At 33.4% G+C, this 22877-nt stretch overlaps 1 protein-coding gene across 15 annotated transcripts in view; it reads right to left on the bottom strand.

Annotated features, from left to right (window-relative positions):
• Scaper (S-phase cyclin A associated protein in the ER) overlaps window positions 1–22877 on the bottom strand; it is a 438325-nt gene that overhangs the window by 275895 nt on the left and 139553 nt on the right. For 12 of the 15 annotated variants that reach the window (XM_078049220.1, XM_078049214.1, XM_078049217.1 and 9 more), the window contains 8 exons: window positions 21493–21522; window positions 21085–21255; window positions 20196–20271; window positions 19812–19929; window positions 19438–19549; window positions 8531–8671; window positions 5258–5413; window positions 2291–2433 (listed from right to left, as the gene is read on the bottom strand). In XM_078049220.1, the coding sequence (XP_077905346.1) occupies window positions 2291–2433; window positions 5258–5413; window positions 8531–8671; window positions 19438–19549; window positions 19812–19929; window positions 20196–20271; window positions 21085–21255; window positions 21493–21522 (947 nt within the window). The remainder of the gene's footprint in view (window positions 1–2290; window positions 2434–5257; window positions 5414–8530; window positions 8672–19437; window positions 19550–19811; window positions 19930–20195; window positions 20272–21084; window positions 21256–21492; window positions 21523–22877) is intronic. The other 3 variants (XM_078049216.1, XM_078049215.1, XM_078049218.1) reach the window with 2 other exon arrangements.

Consider the following 22877-nt stretch of genomic DNA (forward strand, 5'->3'; position numbering starts at 1 on the left):
GAATAATACTGCATCACTGTATTCTTCCTTGCAAAAAGCCATAACCCCAATCTAACCAAAAGAAAAAACTGAGACAACTTCTAATTGAGAGACATTCTATAAAAACTATCTGGCAATTATTTCTCATAATTGTCATTAAAAACATAAAATTATGAAAAACTATCACACCTCAGGAGCCTAAAGAGAATTACAATTAAACAGAAATAACTCCTAAACACTTCAAAAATTTAATAAAATATATTAATATAAAGAGTAGGATAAACACGAAGGGAGCCCTAGAAAAATGATATTCATACCGATAAAAGACAAAGAGAAAAAAATATTTTGAAAGTACAAAAAAAAGACAACTCAGCAAATGCAAATAAACAATATGATTAATGGAGAGGTTTTGTCAGAAACAATAGAAATCAGAATATTCAAATCACTCAAAGAAAAACCAGGAACTCTATATTCAGCAAAATTCATTCAAAATGAAGGCAAAATTAAAATATTCCCAGATAAATGAATATTAAGATAATCCACAGAAAGGAAAACTCCCTGACAAGAAAAACTAAAGGAAGTCCATTTGGCTAACAAGAATAAGAGGGAAACTCAAAAGACACAGAAATTAAAGTACATCAGAAATGATGAATATGTGGGTAAATATAAAGAAATGTGTAATTTTCTTCTTTTATTCTACCTAGTTTCTTTTAAAAATACAAGACTGCATAAGAAATCATTGTAATGTTGTATTTTCAGCTGACAACATATACAGATGTAAGACATTTGACAATAACACAAGGGAAAGAATACATTAAGCTATATTAAAATAAAATTGCTGTTTAACCAAAATTTTGTTTTAAACTTAAGTGATATGTAGTAAGTCAAGATGAATATTTGAAGTCAGAGAACAACCATTAAGCAAATAATTAAAATAGCACATCTTAAAAAAATAAAGAAATTTAAATGATTCACCAAAAAGTACTGGTTTAATTAAAAAACAAGGCAATAAGGATGAACCCAAAAACCTTTGAGAAAAAGACAACAAATAGCAAAACGGCAAATACAGCCAGGCACCATTGCACATGTCTGTGATCCCAGGAACTCAAGAAGCTAAGGCAGGAGAACCACAAGTTCAAGGACAGACTCAGCAACTTAGCAGAGCCCTAAGCAACTTAGTGAGACCCTGTCTCAAAATAAATGAAGGGGTGGGGATGTGAGTCAGTGTTAAAGTACCCCTGGATTAAATTCCCAGTACAATTTTTTTAAAAAAGGCAAATATAAATCCAATCACATTGACAGTTAATTACATCAAGTAGGAATGGATTACATATCACAAAATCAAATGGCAGAAAGTAGCAGGCCAGATAGAAAAGCAAAACCCAACTCTATGTAGTCTGTGAGACATGTTTGAGATACAAACATATAAGTAGAATGAAAGTAAAATGACAGAAGACATTCCATGTAAACAGTAATTATAGTTATATTTATATACATAACAAAAAATTTTTTAAACCTAAGAAATATTTTTTAGAAAGCAGAGGAACATTTCAAAATAAAATTGTCAATGTCTCAGTCAAACATAACAACTATAAATTATATGCACTTAATGAAGCACCAAAATATACAAAACAAAACCGTGAAAACTAAAACATAAAATAAATGATTTAACTATTAAATTCACATATTTCAATAATCCTCTCTGCAGAGCTGTTAAACAGAAAATCAGTGGGTACACAGGAAACAACAACATCAACTAACTTTAACTGATATGTAGAGAATACTCTATCCAACAATAATAGTATAGAAATACTTTCCAAGGACACAAAGAATATTCTCTAAGATACTTAGTATCCAAGGCTGTAAAGTAAGTCTCAATAAATGAAAAGCACTGAAATTACACCCATTCCTCAACTACAAAATATTTCATTAGAAATCAACAAAAGAAAAAAAATTGAAATGCCCGAATATTTGCAAATATACTTCTAAAACCTTATGAAAAAGAAATCATAAGAAACATTACAAAATATCTTGAATTAAGCTATTATTTACACCAATGTCTTTGAATACTTCCCCTTTCTTTAAGCTAGCCAGAATCAAATTCTCTTTTTTTAAACCAAAAATTTTCTCATCCAATAAAAAATTTCAAAAAGTTTCCATTTTGACAGTAACATCCTAATATTTGGAAATCAAAATTCAGTATATTTTTGTATTTATGACTATTTCTGAAAAATATACACAGCATCAAATATTTACTTAGTACCCAAATCCACCAAGACCCAAACAGATACCAAGAAAGCAAATGAGATACCTAGCTCTTTCCCTGGCTGCATCTTCACGGGCTTTTTCCTTTTCTTGCCTCTGTTGTTCAATTCGGGCTTCTTGTTCTTTCCTCTTCATCAACAGTTCTTCTACACGAGCCTGCCGTTCTGCCTCTAGAGCTCTCTTGCGTTCCTAATGTTCAAAATATTTTAAAGGTATTAGAACTATGTGTAAAACCAAAGTGATTAAAGGCTATACCTTTGACACAAACTTAAATATTCAAGCCCTGACTTATCACTAGGCACACTGCTTCTTAGAATTTAAACAAAAATCAAATAAATCATTACTAATGATATCTGGTTTTCATATGTCACAAAGAATAAGTGCTATTTTAAGCAAATACTATATCCCCATATGCTCTTTGGGAATCTAACAGATATTTTTTGATTAATCACTTCTAAAGCCTTTTGTTAATAAATAATTGAAGAAAAATCTAAATATAATAGGGAAAACTCAGAGTTAACAGATTTTATTTCTGACCTAAGCTTTCATAATGGTATTAAGTGAAGAAAGTTGGTAGGTAGAAGAAAGAGGCAATAAAATAAAGCATAGGAGTGATGATAGGCACTGGGTCAGATTCCCTGGTTTTGTTTCCTGACCCTATTACTCACTCGCTAGGTAATTCTGGTCTTCTTAGTTACATTCTTTGTACCTTAATTTCCTGTAAGCTAAATAACAATAAAATATACTTCTTGGAATATTGCAAAGAATATATGAGATAATACACACAAAGCATTTACCATAGGGCTTTCCTAATTTTCATCATTAACAGACAAACTGATACATTTATTTCGATCTATCCTTGTTTCCCAACTCACAAAACCTTTTTAATTCATGGGATATACTGATCAATGCTCTAGTATTGCTATTTATACAGCTTTATGCAAGTTGCTTTCCCTTAAAGATCCTAAATTACTAATATAGGTTAAGTACCTAGCATGGTACTTAGCCATAGTAAGGACTCAATAAAGAACAGCAATAATCAGGGGGCTGGGGATGTAGCTCAGCTGTTAAGAGTGTTTGCCTCACATGTACAAAGCCTTGGGTTCAATCCCCAGCACCACACACACAAATACACAAAAGAATAGCAATAATAACAACAATAGCAGTCTCAGTCCAGAAAACATTGAGGAAAGTTTCAAATATTTCTAATAGTTAACTGAGCTCACAATGATAACTTCATCTCCACAACAACCTCTACCTACTGGGGGGGGGCGGGGAATTGTAAAATAGTAAACAAAAGGGTGGGTGGGTAGGTGGGTATATGTATCTCTTTTTCTGATGATAGGGGAGGGCAAAGGGTTACTAAGAATTGAAGGGAATATGTTGATTTCAGAAGGATATATCTGGCACAATGCAGACTGGTAAAGGCATGCAAATAGAGCTTAAATAAATTTTTTAGTGTCTTGTATACTATTCACGAACTGGTTGTAGTCACTTTTCATCATTAATCAAGAATATGTGTAAAGTTGTTTAGTTATACATGATCACAAAAATGCTTAAGTTGTTTGGGATTAAGCATTGGGGTTGTGGCTCAGCAGTAGAGCACTTGCTAAGCTAAGTTTCTTTAATAGGTGCACCTTATATTTTTAAACACAAATTAGCTTGGCACTCATTAAAATAAGATACTGAATTCAAACTAAATATAGATCAGAAATGAACATGGGAATACCAACTAATGTCCACAAATGGCAAAGAGTAACTAATAAACTGAAAAATGTATTAATATTTTAATTTCCTAAGTCATCAATGAATGAAGAAGCAGGAAACATTAATATTCCCAATTTTTAATGTGACAAAGCTTTTCATGATCTGCACCCTAACTATATGCAGTGTCCCTCATACCTCCTGAATGAAATGCCATCCCATACTACATCATTTGCACCTGTTTTCAGTTTTTAAAACGTGATTGAATAATCATCTCTCCATGAAACTTTTGCTGACTTTCTTATGTCCTCTTCACTGTACACAAATAAGGTATTCTCTCCTCTTTACTGCAGCATTTATCCGAATGAGTTGATGTTTTTTTATGTATGTCTCTCCATTGTAAACAAGGATATATATTTTTCATATCCTTAAGACCATCACAACATATGACTTGTAGTAATTAAAAATGAAAAATATCAGAACAAATAAAAGTTAGATAAGATAAAATATTAAACACAAGAAATCTGCATTTGTATTTGAAGGTTACAAATTTGTTCCCTATACCTTAACAAGTCATAAAAGAGTCTATGGACAAGCCATTTTACCAAGCAAGTATTATTTAATGCCTTAACCTTTCTTCCCATCCTGAAAATAGTAGCAACTTGCAGTATGCTGCACAGGTTAAAAGTTAATTAAATTCAAGATCATTGTACTGTCATGTAAAACAAATTAAAAAACTGCTGCTAAAAAAAGTTAATTGACCAAAAATGTTATTTACATGTATAAATATGTAACAGTAAGTCCAACTATTATTAAAAAATGATACTGTACCAATAAGAAAATCTTAAGCTAATTATCTGATGATCCTACCCAATAAGTGACAGGTATTCCTTCTCATAAGCAAAGAGACGACCAAATTCATTAAGGCTATATACTGGTCCCAAATCAGTCTTTTTCTTTCTTTCTTTCTTTCTTTCTTTTTTTTTCCCATTATCTTAAGTAAGAGAAGAGCATATTCTTGCCCAACCCAATTAGAAAAAACAGATGATAATCTGTCAGAGCAGTTTAATGCTTTACCTGGTTAAGGCTAGAGATTCTATGACTGCCATCTACTGACAAAAAGCACTGATTATCTTATCTTAAAGAGTAAACAGTCTTTTGGTAATCAGGCTTTATGTTTCCAAATAGTGTAATTAATGCACCATTGGGAATAAAACAAGGTTTTCCTCCTTTGGGGATCCCTCAATACCTCTTTCAGAGCCTAGGATATGACAGCAACTCAATTAATGCTTGCTGAATGAAATCCTACCTGCACGGCTTCATCACGTGCTTGTTTTTCTTCCTGTCTTCTCTGACGCTCTTCCTGTAACTCATTAAGCCTCTGCTCATATTCTTTTAATTTCGATAAAACATCATGGCGCTTATTCTGAGCTTCCAGGGTATTTATAAAGGCAATTTCATTTACCTTTGATAAGAACAAAGAGGGTTCGAATCAATTTAATTCTAAGATACAAGAAATTTAACCATAATTTTATATATAGTATATAAACCAGTGATAAGATGGAGGAAAAAAAAAGAAACAATTTAAGATTCTTACAGAGACCATCTTATGAAGGCTCTAATACAATTATAGTTTGAAGTTACACACAGTAAGTTCATTTAATTAGGTATGTTTCTGTTATTCTAATGAATTTGAGAGGATAAAAGTTAAAGTAAATTTTTTTTTGACATATACTGAATAAGTGGCAAGTGCATATGATACTGAACTATATACACTATATCCTCAACTTCACATGCATTGATTCTTAACAGCCATACAGACTAGTAGATCATACAGATTTTATAAGTACAGCTAACTATAAAACTCAAAAAAAAATCATTTGTTATTAAATCTTTCATTCTTGAAACCAGAGGGAGAGTACGCTATAGTGAAAACAGAAGAAGGAAATGGGGAAGTGAACACGAAAGCCAACTCTTCCGCAGAAGAGACTTCAGAAATCTATGCAGGACAGAATGAAACCACTCAAAATTTTTTAAAAATCTCAGACATGAAAGTTTGAATATAGTTCTCGTGAAATTTTCCAATCTCCATGCCACAAGGCCACTTTTATAAGTAGATTAATCGGATAACCATCTTTTGAACTGCCCTGAAAGTACAAGACAAACAAGTATATTCAAGAAAAAATGTACACATAATATTTTAGTCTTAAGGCACTAAGCAAAATAAATAAAATTCACAGGAAATATAGTATGCAAATACTAACTTAAAAAAACTCTATCTGGAAGAAAACATAACTCAAAAAAAAAAAAAGCAGAAAATACCCTATAGAAACTTTGTAACCCTGAAGACAAAATATTTTAATAATAGGCAATCTGGACTTCATAAAAATCAAAACATTCTGTGCATCAAAAGACACTAGTAGCCTGGCGCAGTGGCACACACCTATAATCCCAGCAGCTCGGAGGCTGAAGCAGGAGGATCATGAGTTCAAAGTCAGCCTCAGCCAAAGCACTAAGCAACTCAGTGAAACACCATATCTAAAAAAATTCAAAATAGGGTTGGGGATGTGGCTCAGTGGTCAAGTGCCCCTGAGTTCAAACCCTGGTTCCCCCCCAAAAAAAGACATTAATACCAGAATAAAAAGGCAATTCATAGGATGAGAAAAAATATTGTAAATCATATATCTGAGAAGGTACCAGTATTTAGAATACATAAGAGAATTCCTAAAACTCAATAACCAAAAATAAAATAAAATAAAAACGGACAAATGTCTTAAATAGACAGGCTCAATACTGACATACAAGTGGTCAATAAGCACATAAGAAATTGCTCAACATGGGGCTAAGGTTGTGGCTCAGCAGTAGTGTGCTCACCTAGCACATATGAGGCACTGGGTTCAATCCTCAACACCATATAAAAATAAATAAAAATAAAGCTTTTGTGTTCAACTACAACTAAAAAAAGTTTATTAAAAAAAGGGGATGTTCAACATAACTTATCATTAGAGAAATGCAAATCAAACCTTTCATACATTGACTATCCAAAAACAGAAAATAATGAGAGATAACAAGGATGTGGAATAGAAGCCTTTGTGTATTTTTGGTAGAAATGTACAATGGTGCAATTGCTGTGAAAAACAGCACTGTTCCTCAAAAAAATTAAAAGCAGAATTACCATATTATCCAACAATTCCACTTCTGGGTGTAAACACAAAAAAACTCAGTGCAGGGATTCAAAGATTTATAACCCATGGTTATAAATAAGAGCTAAAATGTGGTTGAAACTCAACTTAAATGGATGAATGGATAAGCAAAATATAGTTATACTTAAAATGGAATATTATTCAACCTAAAAGGAAAGAAATTCTGATGTATGCTACAATATTTAGAACCTTAAAGACATAATGTAGGATAAACCACAAGTTACAAAAAGACAAATATTATATGATTCCACTTATATGAGATATGGTGAGCGATCAAAATCATAACTAGAAAGTACAAAGGTAGAAAGGAGGAATGAGGCATTATTGTTTAGTAAGTGTAGAGTTTCAGTTTTACAAGATAAAATGAATTCCAAACATGGATGGTAATGATGGTCACACAACATTATATAGGTATTAAAACCACTGAACTGCATATTCATAATTATTAAAATAAAAAGTTTTATGTTATGTTCATTTTTATACAATAAAATGGAAAGAAAATATGAGACATTGCATCTACTAAAATGGAACGGCTAAAATTAAAATATGTAACTATGTCAAGGGCTGATCAGCAAGTGATATAACTAGAACTTGCATTCATTGCTGGCACAAATATAAAATAGTTTAACCAATTTGGAAAATTGTTTTTAAAAAATTAAACATGACCTATCATAACTCTTCCAATGCACTCCTAGGTATCTACAAAAGAAAAAGAAAAATACATCTGCAAAAAGAGTTGCAAATGAATGCTCATAGCAGTTATACTTGTAAAGATAAAAACTGAGAAGACTTTCATCAATAAGTAACTGGATTAACAAATTATGATATTTCCATACAATGGTATGTTTCTTGGCAATGAAAAGGAAAGAACCAGAGATACACAAAAAGCAGATGAAATTCAAATAGTTATGCTGAGTGAAAAAAGCCAGAGGAAAGTGTATGCTGTATGATTCCATTCATATAAAATTCTAGGAAATACAAACATCTATGGTGATAGAAAGCAGATCAGAAATTGCTTGCTAACAGAGTCGGACAAAGGAATGAATTACAAAGAGGAATTATTTATTATGTTCATTGTACTGATAGTTTCAGGGACATAAACATGTCAAAATGTCATCAAAATGAATACTTTACATATGTGCTGCTTTTTCTCTGTCAATTGTATCTCAATAGAGCTATAAAAATATATGGCTTGTAGAATTATAGTAAGGCTTGTAGAATTAAAGCAAGACATTGTACCTAGTAAATTTTAAGTGAGCCAGTAAAATGTCCTATTATTCTGGTACAGAATAAACACTTGATAAATATTAACTTCTATTACTATAAACAACTGAAAAGGGTACTTAGCTAATTAACTGTATAAAGCAACTATCCTATACCTTAGCTTCTTCTTCTTGTGCTTTTTTCACAATTGCTTGTAACTGCACCTCTCGTTTAAATTCAGCATGAAGTAATTTTTCTTCCATCATCCTACGTCGTTGATCTAGTAATTCTTCCTTCCACTTTCGAACATCCTTCTCCTATGTGTGGAAAATTATCACATCTTTAATTTCAAAATCCACAGTAGCTCAACAGAAGTGCAAATAGTTAAATAGTTTATAAAATACACAGTCTAAACCTGGAAGGATATGCAGGAGTATGAATAATGATTAAGGACACAAAATATAAAGCCAGACTCCCAATGTCCATAATCTACCTTGGCCACTTAGCTCTGAAACCTGGGCAACATTTTTAACCTGGGTCTCAATTATCGTGTCTATAAGAATGAAATAATAAAAATAGTACCTATCTCATATGGTTATTTTGAAGATTAAGTTAGTATATGTAAAAGTCTCAAAACAGTGCATCAGACATGACTCTCCAGAAATATTTTTGGTTATTATTGTAATGCACCAAGAGTAAAATGAACAAAGTGCATATTATGTTCATAAACCTTAATATTTCTATGCTATAAAGAATCAAAAGAAATAAGTAACTTCAGAGATTAGAAAACGAAAAAAAAATCTGAAAAAAAATCACAATATTTGCATTCAAATTATTCTCTGAAGGAACAGAGAGGGTTTTGTCCATGGAGTCAACATACACAGAGTAAGTACCTTTAGGACTGGGGGTGTGGTTCAGTAATAAATCCTTGCCTAGTATATAGGAGGCCCTGGGTTCAATACCCAGCACAACAAAAGACAAAACAAAACAAAATAGGGGGGCGGAGGGAAGTCTGCCTTTAATTCCTTAAAGCCATATACAGAAATAAAAGACTTGTTCTGTGATCCAGGAAATAAGACTCAGTACCAATGAGGATAAATTATAGAAAATCATCAGCTGGAAAAGATCATGAGTTGGAAAAAACTAACATTCCAGTTGAATTTTATCTAAATAATTATGTGTTCAATCACATAAAAATGCAGTAACATCACTAGAAGACAAAAGACGGTCCTCAAAACCTTAGTTCTGCAAATTATTGGTCATGCGCCACTAAAAACAACACTTACCCTCTCCAAGATTCAGTTTTTACACCCTATAAATTGGAGGTCAATATTTGTCCTGTTACGGTAGAGATTAAATGAATCCATATATGTAGAACAGTGCTAAAAACAATAACCCATCATACAAATGGAAGGTGGAACTTACCATTGTAATTAATTAAGGAACACCTACATAGATAAGAGAATTAAACCAGAGAACCTCTAAAATCATGTACAATTCATTCCAGTAATCTATAATTTGTATACATGAATAACTGAAGATCATATTTTATCAGAAAATATATTACATACTTTTGTTTATAATAAATAACATAGTGAGAAGAAATATGGTTGTTTTACAGTGTAAACTTAAGCTAAAAATGAAGTAACACAGTAACTCTTATAGAACCCCAAAATATGAAGACTGATTTTTATATCTGATCTATTCATTCTGAACAAATAATTATTAAGATTCAGGTAAAAAGGAAAATCAGAAAATTTTCTTCAACTTACAACAAAATTTGACTACTAAGTAGAATATAATGTTACCTAGTTCATTTTTATAAATATTCATATCATTTGGCCAAATTATATCTCAATAATGCAAATCTTATGATTAGTATGCATGGTAGTACTCCATAAAAAAGGAGTTCATTTATAACTGCAATATAGTGATCACACAACCTTTGTCACATTGTTAGATATTTATAGCATACAATCTCCAAGATAGTTCCCAATGATCAAAGCCACTTGGTATTAAGATCCTTGCATAGAGGATGTGGGAGAAAGAAACACTATTAGTGGGACTATAAATTAGTATGACCAAAATAGAAACCAGTATAAACATTCCTCAAGAGTAGAAAGAAACTATCATATGACTCCAGTATACCATATCCTGGTATTTATCAAAAGAATTTAAATCAGCATACTATAATAATATATGCATGCCCATAGTTACAACAGCACAATTCACAACAGCCAAATTATAGAACCAGCATAGCTGTTCATCAACAAATGAATGGATTAAAGATAATGTGGTATATTGGGCCAGGATGTACCTCAGTAGCAGAGTACTTGCCTAGAAGGCATGAGGCCTTGAGTTCAATCCTTGGTGCCTCCAAAACAAACAAACAAAAAAGTGTAGTATATGTACACAATAATGTTTCATTAAGCCATAAAGAAGAACTATGTCATTTACTGGGAAATGGATAAAACTTGAGAGCTTTTTGTAAGTGAACTAAGCCAGACTCAGAAAGCTAAGGGTCATGTGTGGAAGTTAGAAAGAAAAAAGGAAAAAAAGGGTAGGCGAGGGAAGATCTAATAAAAATAGAAAGGAGATAAATAAAGCAAATGAAGAGAAACAAGGGGAGGTAAGAAGAGTGGGAAAGGGGAAGTGCTGGGAAGAAACTGACCATATTACATTCTGTTTGTGTACAAATATGTAACAGCAAATCCCACTATGATGTCAAATTATGCCTATGTCAATTAAAAAACTTTTTTAAAAAGATTCTTACATAATCTCTTCCCTCAATGTATCAGGATGATGACCCCCACCACGTCCCCCCTCCCCCCCCCGTGCAAAAAAAAAAAAATAGTAACAGTGAAGTATAGCTTCCATTTTATCAACTCTTTTGTGCTATCACCCTTCCCCCCTCTCCCCATCTCTGATTCTTTCTATAGGGAAACCACCAGCCAAGTCACAAAGATTTCTAAACTATATAAAGGCCACCTGACAAGAAAATGAGAGTTCTAGTCAATAGCAAAAGAGAAAGTGAGGCCTGCAAATAAGTGCATGAGTGAGTTTGGAAGTGGATCATTCCACCCCAGATCACTACTGCCCTGAATGAAAGCCTGAATGCAACTACCCAAGAGACCCCAAGCAAGAATCACTAGGCAGTCCGCTCCTAGCACAAACTGTGAGCTAATAAACATTTCCTGTTTTGAGACACTAAATTTGGGGGCTGCGATTGTGGCTCAGAGGTACAACATTTGCCTAGCATGTGTGAGGCACTGGGTTCAATCCTCAGCATCACATAAAAAAAATAAAATAAAATAAAGACACTAAATTTTGGGCTCATTTGTAATACAGCATAGATAACTAACATAGTACTCATCTACATCTGCCAATTGACAGTAACAATAATAGTGATCATCTATACCTGTTCTATGCTACTATTTCACATACTTGCCTCATTTAAGCATCATAACAAGTTAATCACTATAAAATTCATTTTATAGATATAGAAACTAGAAATGCAGGGCTGGGGTTGTAGCTCAGTAGTAGAGCACTTGCCTACCACACATAAAAATAAATGACTAAAATAAAGGTATTGTGTCCATCTACTAAAAATATATTTTTTGAAAAGGTAAGAAAAGAAGCTAGAAATGCTATTTTCAGTATCTTACCTAAAACATCGAGATTACAAGGTAATATCATGATCAGAATTGGGTCAGCCTTCTCTAAAGCCCAGGTTCTTTCCACCCACTATACCACATTGATCAGTTTCTACCCTGCTCTAAATATTCAGACTGTCTTCTATAAATAATTAGTACCCCACGTATTCAAACCTGATCACCTTTTTTAGTTATAGTTGAAAATGATGGCTTTTTAAAAACTCTTTTAGATTTATATCACACTGCATGAATATATTTTCTAATAAAAAAGATCTTCACATTCCAAGAATAAACCAAACTTTTCCTTTGGTGTTTTGTTTTTCATTTCGTTAACTATAGTCATGAAGCTATATATTACACCTTCAGAAATTACTCATTCTTGTATAACAAACTTTGTACCCTTGGCCAACATTACCCCCATTTTCTCTCCCACTAGCTCCTGGCAAGCATAATCCTAAATTTTTTTCCTATGAATTCAACTAATTTAGATTCAACATATAAGCAAGATCAGTCAGTATTTCTTTTTCTGTGTCTTGTTTCACTTAGCTTAATGCCCTCTAGCTCTACACATAGTAAAACAAATAGCAGAATTTTATACTAAAGTTCAGTAATATTCATATTATTATACCTTTGTAATATAAAGTCATTAAAAGTAATGCCTCCAGCCTTTGTTTGTCTTGCTCAAAATTACTTGGATTCTGTGTGGTCTTTTGTGGTTCTATTTGAATTTTAGAATTGTTTTCTCTATTTGTAAAAAAGTAAAAAAGCCACTGGGATTCTAACAGTGATTATACTTAGGATAGTAGGGACACTGTAATTCTTCCAGTTCACAAACATCAGATGTCTTTCCATTTACTGTGTCTTCTATATTTTCTTTCATCAATGTTTTACAATTTTGATTTACCAATCTTTAATCTTATTTCATTACCAAGTATTCTGTTCTTTCTGTTGCTAATGAAAATACTGGATTCTTTCAATAACTTCCCTTTTAGATAGCTGATTGTAAATGTATAAACACTCCACTGATTTTTGCATGTTGCTTCTATACCTTAAAACTTTACCAAAACTATATTCTTGCCTTTTACCAAGTATTTCACCGAAATTTTTCATTTTTTCCCATTCAATCATGATATTAGCTATGGATTTTTCATGTATGAATGTCTTCGTCTGTTTTGTGCCTCCATAACAGAACACCAGAAACAAGATGATTTATAAAGAAAATAAACTTATTTTTCACAGTGACACATAAATGTTCATAATAGTCCTTATCATTTTTAAAAAATTTTTGTCATCCATGGTTACATCCATTTCAATTTTAAATCTCTTATTTCTTCATAAATATAGTGAAGAGCTTCTTGATTTTTCTCTCCCAAAAAAAGCCACTCAGGGAAGTAAGATGACAGATTAGAGAAAGGATACACTTCCTAGCAGTTTCTTAGTACCAGACTTACAAAGCCAACAGACTCTTTCTCGTCAAGTGCGTAGCTAAGAGGATTCGGTAAACTTAAAACTAGATAGTAAAAGAAACCACAGAGACACACAAAGTTAGAAACTTCAAACAGAATGTAATAAATAATACATTAGAGACTCGACAACTTAGCTGGTGGCAGCAGCAGCAGCCACTGAGGGGAGGAAGGGGCATAGGCAGAGATAGCTTGGTGGTTAACCAAAAAAAAAAAAAAAAAAAAAACCACAAAAATTTGGCTTGGGAGAAGCTATGGATTACAGAGGGAAGCTGATTTTAATAAATACAGAGTCAGTGAGGAGAGGGGTTCAGCAAAAACCAACCAAAAAACTTTTCAGGCACCTGGGGCAATAGTTCTGAGGAAACCAAGACTGCTGACCTGGAAAATTACTATGGCCCAGGAACTATCTATAAATGCTGCACAACAGCAAACAGAGACATAAGACCAGGAATTCACAAAAGAAGAAGCCAGCAGTCACATTTTATGACATCTTGAGTAAACTTCAACCAGAGTGACTGAAATAGGCAGAAAGGAAATTATACCTGGCTCACAGAGACACCAGATACCAAGGGCGGGAAAGCTCCCTTTGTTGCTGGCACCCCACAAGAGTTATTAGGAAGACACCTAAAGTGGCCACACAGGAGCATCCATACTACATTGTGGATACCTGGTAGTTCATAAACCATAGTGATGAAGGTGAAAATTATGAAGGGTTGTTCCTTACATCCTAAAAGTGAATTTTACTGGAGGCCCCAGAGATGCAGACATCCAGACATCCAGCTGAGACCTGAATATTCCCAGCAATACAGAGGATGGATTAAATCCCAAATATCCAAGAGACAAGTTCCAAAGGTCAACCAAGACAAAATTTCAACTACTGGAACTTTCAATTTAGAACTCTATATCACCTCCACTAAAGGACTACACAATTTGACATTACTTCCCAGTCTATCCCATTCCATACTGGGAAACTGGAAGCTGAGAGCTACTACACCCAGTGGGCAGCTAGGTGAGAAACACAAAAACACTGAACTTAACAACCCCTAGACCTTGATCCAAATGTTATAGAGCCAAAACTAAATATTAAAGAATGAAAATCCATCCCTGCCAACAGTTTTGACCACCACAGTAAAATCAAGCCACTTTTTTCTCATAAGGTGGCAATGAAGATTGGTATAACCACTCTGGAAAGCAGTAGCAAAAACCTTGGAATGGAGCCACCATATGACCCTGGTATCACACTCCTCAGTGTTTATCAAAAAGAACTCAAATCACCATACTACAGCAATACAGCCACCTCAATGTTTAAAGAAGCACAATTCACAATACCAAATTATGAAATCAGCCCAGATGCCCATCAATAGATGAATGGATTAAGAAAATGTCGTATAGGGCTGAGGAATGTGGCTCAAGAGGTAGTGCGCTCGCCTGGCATGCGCGAGGTGCCGGGTTTGATCCTCAGCATCACATACAAAAAAAAAAAAAAAAAAAGATGTTGTGTCCACCGAAAACTAAAAAATAAATATTAAAAAAAATTCTCTATCTCTCAAAAAAAAAAAAGAAAAAGAAAATGTGGTATATATACACATGGAGCTTAATTCTGCCATAAAAAAGAATGACATAATGGCATTTGCTGGTAAATGGATGAAAATGGAAAACATCATGCTAAGTAAAATAAGTCGGTTTCAGAAAATCATGGGTGAATGCTTTCTCTCATATGTGGAAGCTAGAGCAAAATAAGGGAAAGAAGGAGGAGCAGATCAAATATCATAAAGATATAGATAAGATCAGCAGAGTAGAAGAAGGAGATTGAAAGGAGAGAGGGGAGTAAGAAAGGGAGCGAATGAGCAAAAACACATTATGTGCATATATAAATATAACATGGGGTTTATCACCTCTCTATATAAGTAGAAATTAAAATAAATAAGTGAAAGGAAGATAATAGAGTAAAGAGAACAGGAGAAGAGGGGAAAGGGGGAAAACGGGGACTGAATCAAATCCATGCATGTATGATTTTCTCAAAATGAACCTAACTACTATGTATAACTATAATGCTCCAATGAGCATTACAGATGAACCCTTTACTCTTTTCAAACTTGCTATATTATCTTTAAATAAACGACTCAGCTTCATTTATTTTTTGTACATTTCATTTACTCCACTTTACTTTCCAACCATTTACTAATTTTGTGTATAGTTTCCTCTTCTTTTTCTAGATTCTCTAGTTGGAAAATGAGGTTGCTTTTTTGAGACCTAGCTATTTTTTTAAATGTTGACATTCATCTTCATAAATGTTCCTCTTAATACTTACTTTTACAACATCTCACAAGTTTCAGTATTGGTTTTTTCATATGCTCCAAAGTATTACTTAAGTTCTCTATTGATTTCTCTTTTACTAGTTGTTCAACAGTGTAGTGTTTAGCTTCCATGTTTTTGTTAATTTTCATGTTTTCTTTTTGTCAATGATTTCTAGGCTGATTCCATGTGGTCTGTGAACATACTTGGTATGATCTTCTTAAACCGTTCAAGACTTGTTTTGTGACAAAACGTGTGATCGATCCTGCAGAATGTTCCATGTGCACTTGAAAAGAATAAGTACTCTGCTACTTTTGGGTGGAAAATTCTGTATATGTCTATTCAGTGTAGGTGTAACTAAACTGGCTATTTCCGTATTGATTTTTCAACTGAATATTCCATTGTTGAAACTGGGGCTTGAAGTCATTTACTGTTACTGTACTGCTATTAATTCCTCATTTCAGATCTGTTAATATTTATTTTATATATTTATATACTTTGATGTTGGGTGCAAATATAGTTTTATGTCTTGAATTAACTCTTTTATCATTTATTCAATGATTTTTCTCTCTAGTGACACTTTTTGACTTAAAGTCTATGTTGTCTAACAAAAGTTTGGCCACTAATTTTTGGTTAAAATTTGAATGTAATATCTTTGTTCTGTCCCTTCACATCCAGTGAATGTGTGTTTTTAAATCTAGAATGAGTCTCATATAGACAGCATATGACTGGGTCTTAGTTTTTTTTTTTTTTATTCAGGCACTCTATGCTTTTTAGGGGATGTGGGTGGGGGCAAAAAGGATACTGGGAATTTACCTAGGGACAATTTACCACTGAGCTACATCCCCAGTCCTTTTTATTTTTTATTTGGAGCCAGGGTCTGATTAAATTGCTTAGGGCCACACTAAATTGCTGAGGCTGGCCTTGAACTTGCAATCCACCTGTCTCAGTCTCCAGAGCCATTATGATTACAGGCATGTACCACCACACCCAGGCACTACTATGCTTCTTTGTTGTGCTGATTGTTACTGGGAATTAAACCCAGAGAAACTACTGAGTCATGTGCCAAATCTTGTTTATTTTTTGTTTGAAGACAAGATCTCCTAAGTTGCACAGGCTGGCCTCCAACCTGCAAACAAGCTTTTGCCTCCTGTGTTGCTGGCATTACAGGCACATATCACTGTGCCGGGCGTAGAAACTCATATTGCCATTGTGTGACTATTCTGTTTGGCAGTTCTATTGTCTTTCTCCACTGCAGTCTTATTTTACTCTCTCTTTTTGCTCTCATAATGGTTCGTTTTTCTTTACCTTTAATGTCTTTGATAGGTTTTGCTTTGATAGTCATAACCCAAGTTCAATTGCAAACAAAAACTATACTTTTACCTAAAAACATACTTTGTGTCTTACAGTGGAAGTTAACCACTTTTTACTTGTAAATCCACTACCAAATTTTTGTCATTTAGGTTATTCTTGATACTTTTGTCCTTTAATTTTCAAACTGGAGTTACTATTCGTGCACCATTTTAGTGTTAAGTTCTGTATTTCACAATATATTTACCCCAAATATTAAAATTTATTCTTTTTTTAAAATATTTTTTTAGTTGTTATTTACTTATATGTGGTGCTGAAAAATGAACCCAGTGCCTCACATATGCCAGGCAAATGCACTACCACTGATACACAGTCATAGCCCCTTTTACATATTTTCACATTGCTGTTTATCATGTTTTCAATTTCATTTTAAAAATTCTGTTAAGCAGTTCTCCTAAGGCATATCTAGTGGTGATAAACTCCTTCAGAGTTTAATGTCTGGAAGACTTAATCTTCCCCAAATTTTAAAGGTTAGCTTTACAGGGCATAGTAATTATAGTTGGCAGTTTCTTTCAGCATTTTGAATATGTTGTCTCATGGCCTCCAGGTCTGTAAGGTTTCTGTTGAAAAATTCAGTTACTGTTTTGGTGAGGGGGTTCTCTTGTGTGTGACAAGCTGCTTCTCTTACTTGTTTCAAAATTCTTTGAGTTTTCATAGTTTAGTTATAATTAATGAGTCTGGGTGTAGATTGGAGGGGGGGTAATAGAAAAGTTGCCAAGGATAACCTCAAACTTGCGATGCTTCTGCTTTACTTTCCCGCATAACTGAGATTACAGGCATGTGTCACTGCACCCAGCTGGTGTAGACTTATCTTTAACCTGTCTGGTGTTCTACGGACATCTAGAAATTTTTAGTTATTTCTTTTAAAAAGCTTTTTGTCCCTTTCTCTCCTTCTTAATTTTATGATGTGTATATGGTTTGATAATGGTTTCACATAATTTCAATAACTTTTCTTGATTTTTTTTGTTCCTTCCTCTTACTTATGTTTCAAATGATCTCTTTGGATTCTGATTTTTTTCTTGTGCTTCATCAAGTCTGCTATTGAAGCTCTCTATTGCATTTCTTAATCCAGTCACTGAATTTTTGAGATATAGAATTTCTTTTTTTATGCCTTCTTTCTTGAACTTCTTCTGTTCTTGTATTGTTTCCCTAATTTTTATAATTATCTGTGTTCTCTTGTAGCTTGCCAAATTACCACAGAATGATTATTTTGAATTCTTTATCAGGAAATTTGTGGATCTGCATGTATTTTGATAGTTTTCCTAATTTTTTTTTCATGTCCTTTATATCCCTGCCTTGCTTCCTGTGCATCTGAAGCAGCAGTCTTGTGCAGACTTTATGGACCAGCTTTGGTAAGAAAAGACCATAAGCTGGGATAAGGGGTTATGGGGCCACTGACAACAGTAAGAAGGCAAACAGGGGAGTGTTTGCTGCACCAGGCCTAGTGGCGCATGGAACACCATGCACAGAGGTGTACAGCACCTCTTGAGTCCAGAACTGTGTGCTGGTATGGCAGTTCAAATGCTGGCATTAAAGACATCAGTAACTGTTGTGTTCCCCAGTTGCAAAAACTGCCAGGTACTTGCAGTACCTCAAAGGCTACTGAGATTCTCGGTAACAGTTTTCTGTTAAGCCGTGAACACATCTGAGTAGTTGAAGGCTGGGGCAGGTGGTGATAGGGGCCTGGGCAGAGCTACCAACATGCACAGCTCCAGTGTTTGCCTGCATGCACATATACAGCAGGATGGACCATTTGCATGCCACCTATACCACCAGCAGCATATGTGTACATAGTTACAATGACTAGGGGCAAGGGTGGCAGCTTGCTCCCCTGTGGCAGAAGCTGGTCATGGGGACATTCATAATATTAAAAATTAAAGCCAACAGCAAGTACAGAGCTGGCCACAGACAGCCATACATTTAAAAAAAAAAAACAACTAATAACCTTAACCTCAAAACTGTCCTACAACATGATTATACACTTTGGACCAGACTACACAAGGATACCTTGCAATGAAAATGGCAAGAGACAAAGGTTAGCTTCACAAATCCATGCCAACTCTTCAAAATATCAATTTATGAGATAGTTTAGAAAAGAAAAATTCAATGTAGGAAAAATACATTCTTTAAAAAAAAACACAGATAATCTTATGGAATTCAGAGAGAAATGCCTTTATATCCTAGAGAATATAATTATTTTTATGGTTTGTTTAGCTCCTCTGAGATCAAAAAATAGTCTATTTGAAAATATGCTCACCAACTTAAGACTATCACACTTTCCTAAAAATAAAAACTTACCCTTTCTAATAATTTCTGAAGCTTTAATGTTTTTTCTTCACGCAACTTCTCCCTTAGCTGCTGTGCTTTCATTTGTTTCTCTTCATGTTTCTTCTTAGATTCTGCAATTGTTCTATTAATGTAAACAAAAGAACAAGAGACACAAATGTTTACATGATGAGGCCAAAAATAGTGTTCTTTAGACTTCAAAGGTCTTAAAGTATACAAAACTCAATTTGGACTAGCATTTCAGGAAACTATTATCACTTTTCAATGGATCTGGAAATGTCCTAAAGTAATGTGCCCAAAATGGTCATAAGCAACTCTATTTAATAGTTAAGAGTGGCTGGTTTTTCTTCTGTGAAACATTTCAAATTAATTTTCAAAGGCCAGACCTTTTACGAGATGGTGAGGAAAGTTTTTCATGCATGTGAATTCCATGCCCTGGAGGTCTAGCAGGTTCCTCTTCTACAATATCCCCCCAGGATGTATTTTGGCGCCAAGACTCACGAGCTGTTCAGAAAAAAGCAAACCACTGTTACCCTTTAACCACGTGGTTCTCTAAAACCAATATTTTAAAACAAAGTTTAAAATTATTTTAAGAAAATAATTTTAAGTAGGGCTGTATTAACTCAAAGCCTTTCTGGTCCTAAGAATTTTACTACCTACCTCAAATTATTTATTTTACACAGAAACCGTACATAATAAAATAACTTATTATATCCCATTGTACCTACACATCAAATATACACAGAGACAAACACACACACAGATAATACCTTCATAATCTGCAAGAACATCATTCCAATCCATAGACATACCACAGAAAGATACACTCCCACTGCCCATGCTGGCCTAAAATGCAAGGAAAGAAAAACAAATTTTCAAACACAATTTATATAAACATATACGTGAAATTTTTCAACCGTTTCTTAATATATTTCACTTAAGTAATACTTTGAAATCAGGAAAATGGTACATACTTTGTATAGTCACAATAATTACCAAATTAAAATACCATAGACTATACATTTTAACAAGTTACTAGTCATTAATAAAGACAAAAGGAATAAAAGACAAAAGGAACATACTGACATTATACTATTACATAATCAACACTGACATAACATACAAAGCACACATTAGCAGAGCATAAGAGTCTTTGTTGGGCATTAAACAGCACAAAAATATGTGAAATATAAAACTGATGGTTACTTTTATTCTTTAACAAATTCACTTCTTTAACCTGAGCACTGAGTAACAGCACTGCAGTGCATCATTTGCTACTTGTTTGAAGAATACAACATGTAAAACCCTTAGATTCTTCGTCAGTATAAATGACTATTTGGGTAAGGTTGAGATTTTACTTTCTTTAAGACTCAAAGTCTTGATTGGTAAAATGAGAATAACAACGTGGAAGTTGTATACCCCATAAGAAAATATTTAGCAACGGTCAAGTATTTTTAAAAAACCATTTGCTATTGTTTATTATGTAAGTCTAAATCACCAGGAGAATAATAAAAATAATTATTATCATTATTATTACTGAAGATTATTTTTAAGAAAATAATTTTAAGTAGGGCTATATTAACTCAAAGCCTTTCTGGTCCTAAGAATTTTACTTCTGTATATAATTCAAAAATTATGTTAAAAATTATAAAAGCTCACAGAAAAATCACTGTCATTGTCAGTTTCAATGTTAATATCATTGTTTTCTTCAGCTTCAATTTCTCTAGTTAACTGTTCTTCTTCAGCAATAGCACTAGCAATGGCTTCTTCATTGGCCTTTTCTAGACGATCTGCTAGCTCTTCTTTTTTTGCAAGGACTTCTGCCATGGACTATAAAGTTAAAAATAAACACGAGAATCACTGGACTGAAAAGTTAAATAATCACATCTTTCTTAATTTTATAATCATGAAATCAACAGTACACACTGAATAATAAAAATGGATCTACAATCATAAATCTTGATCCAATACAGGCTCAACCACTTGCTAGCTGTGTGATTCAGAAGTTTCTTAAAATGAAGAGCACATTTATTATTCCATAAAATGGAACAATAATCCATGACTTACCTTCTTTATCAGACAGCTGTGTATGAGAAACTGTAAAGTTATATAAATAACAGGCATTATTAATGACAAAGTATGAATTTCATTTGAATGTCAAAATTCAAAACAGTTACAGGTTAAATATCAAATAGTCTTCTAAATGGAAACATTGAATGAATAAATGCTATACTACTGATGATATACTCTGAACACATATATACCTAATGTGAAAATACATTAGAAGACGGTAGTCCCTATAAGGTCCCCTTTCACCCAGAAGGAATTCTGGCTTTATTCATGCTTTTAAAAGAATTGTACTCTTACTTTAAAAAAATGCATTAGAGTAATTACAAATAATATGATTCAATGATCAAGTAATAACCATGAGAAGCTTAAGATATATATTATAGACCCGATAGCAAATACTGAAATAACAAAGCCAAGAGTTATGTTAATAAGCCAGTAAAGAATATTAAAATGACATTCTAGAAAACACAGAACAAAGACTATAGGTCAAATGAAAAACAATTCATAAGACTATAGATTTGAACAAACCATATCAATAATTCTATTACATGTAAATAGTCTAAATACCCCAATTAATAGGTACAGATTGTCAAATTGGATAAAGAGCAAGACCCAAAAATGTTTCTTAGAAGAAGCCTAATTTAAACATTAAGATACAGATTACAGGGCTGGGAATGTGGCTCAGGCGGTAGCGCGCTCATCTGGCATGCATGCGGCCCGGGTTCGATCCTCAGCACCACATACCAACAAAGATGTTGTGTCCGCCGAGAACTAAAAAATAAATATTAAAAAAATTCTCTCTCTCTCTCTCTCTCTCTCTCTCTCTCTCTCTCTCTCTCTCCCCTCTCTCACTCTCTCTTTAAAAAAAAAAAGATACAGATTACAGGGCTGGGTTGTAGCTCAATGGTAGTGTACTTGCCTAGCATATATGAGGCACTGGGTTCCATTCTCAGCACCATATATAAATAAATTAAATAAACGTCTGTTAACAACCAAAAAAAATTTTTTTAAATACAGATGCAAGTAAAAAATCTAATTAATTAAAAGAACACCAAAGTATGATTGGGAAAAAAAGAATACTTATGAATTAATATCATAGATTTCATAGCAAAAAGTATAACCAGGTATAAAAGATTATTTTATAGTAATAAGTGGGTCAACTTCATGAGGAAGAAAAAATAGCCCTAAAAACTTGACAGAGCTAAAAACAAAATAGTCCTAAGAAATTACCAACTTAAAAATAAATGGGACAAAAAATGACAGAACTGCTAAAGTAAATAAACCAAATGACAATGTAAAATCATGTAACCACTTTGGAAAATAGTCTGATACCTCCTCAAAAGTTTAAGCATAAAGTTTATATGACCCAGCAATTCTCCTAG

This window comes from Ictidomys tridecemlineatus, chromosome 5, assembly GCF_052094955.1.
Source record: "Ictidomys tridecemlineatus isolate mIctTri1 chromosome 5, mIctTri1.hap1, whole genome shotgun sequence".
Classification (NCBI taxonomy): domain Eukaryota; kingdom Metazoa; phylum Chordata; class Mammalia; order Rodentia; family Sciuridae; genus Ictidomys; species Ictidomys tridecemlineatus.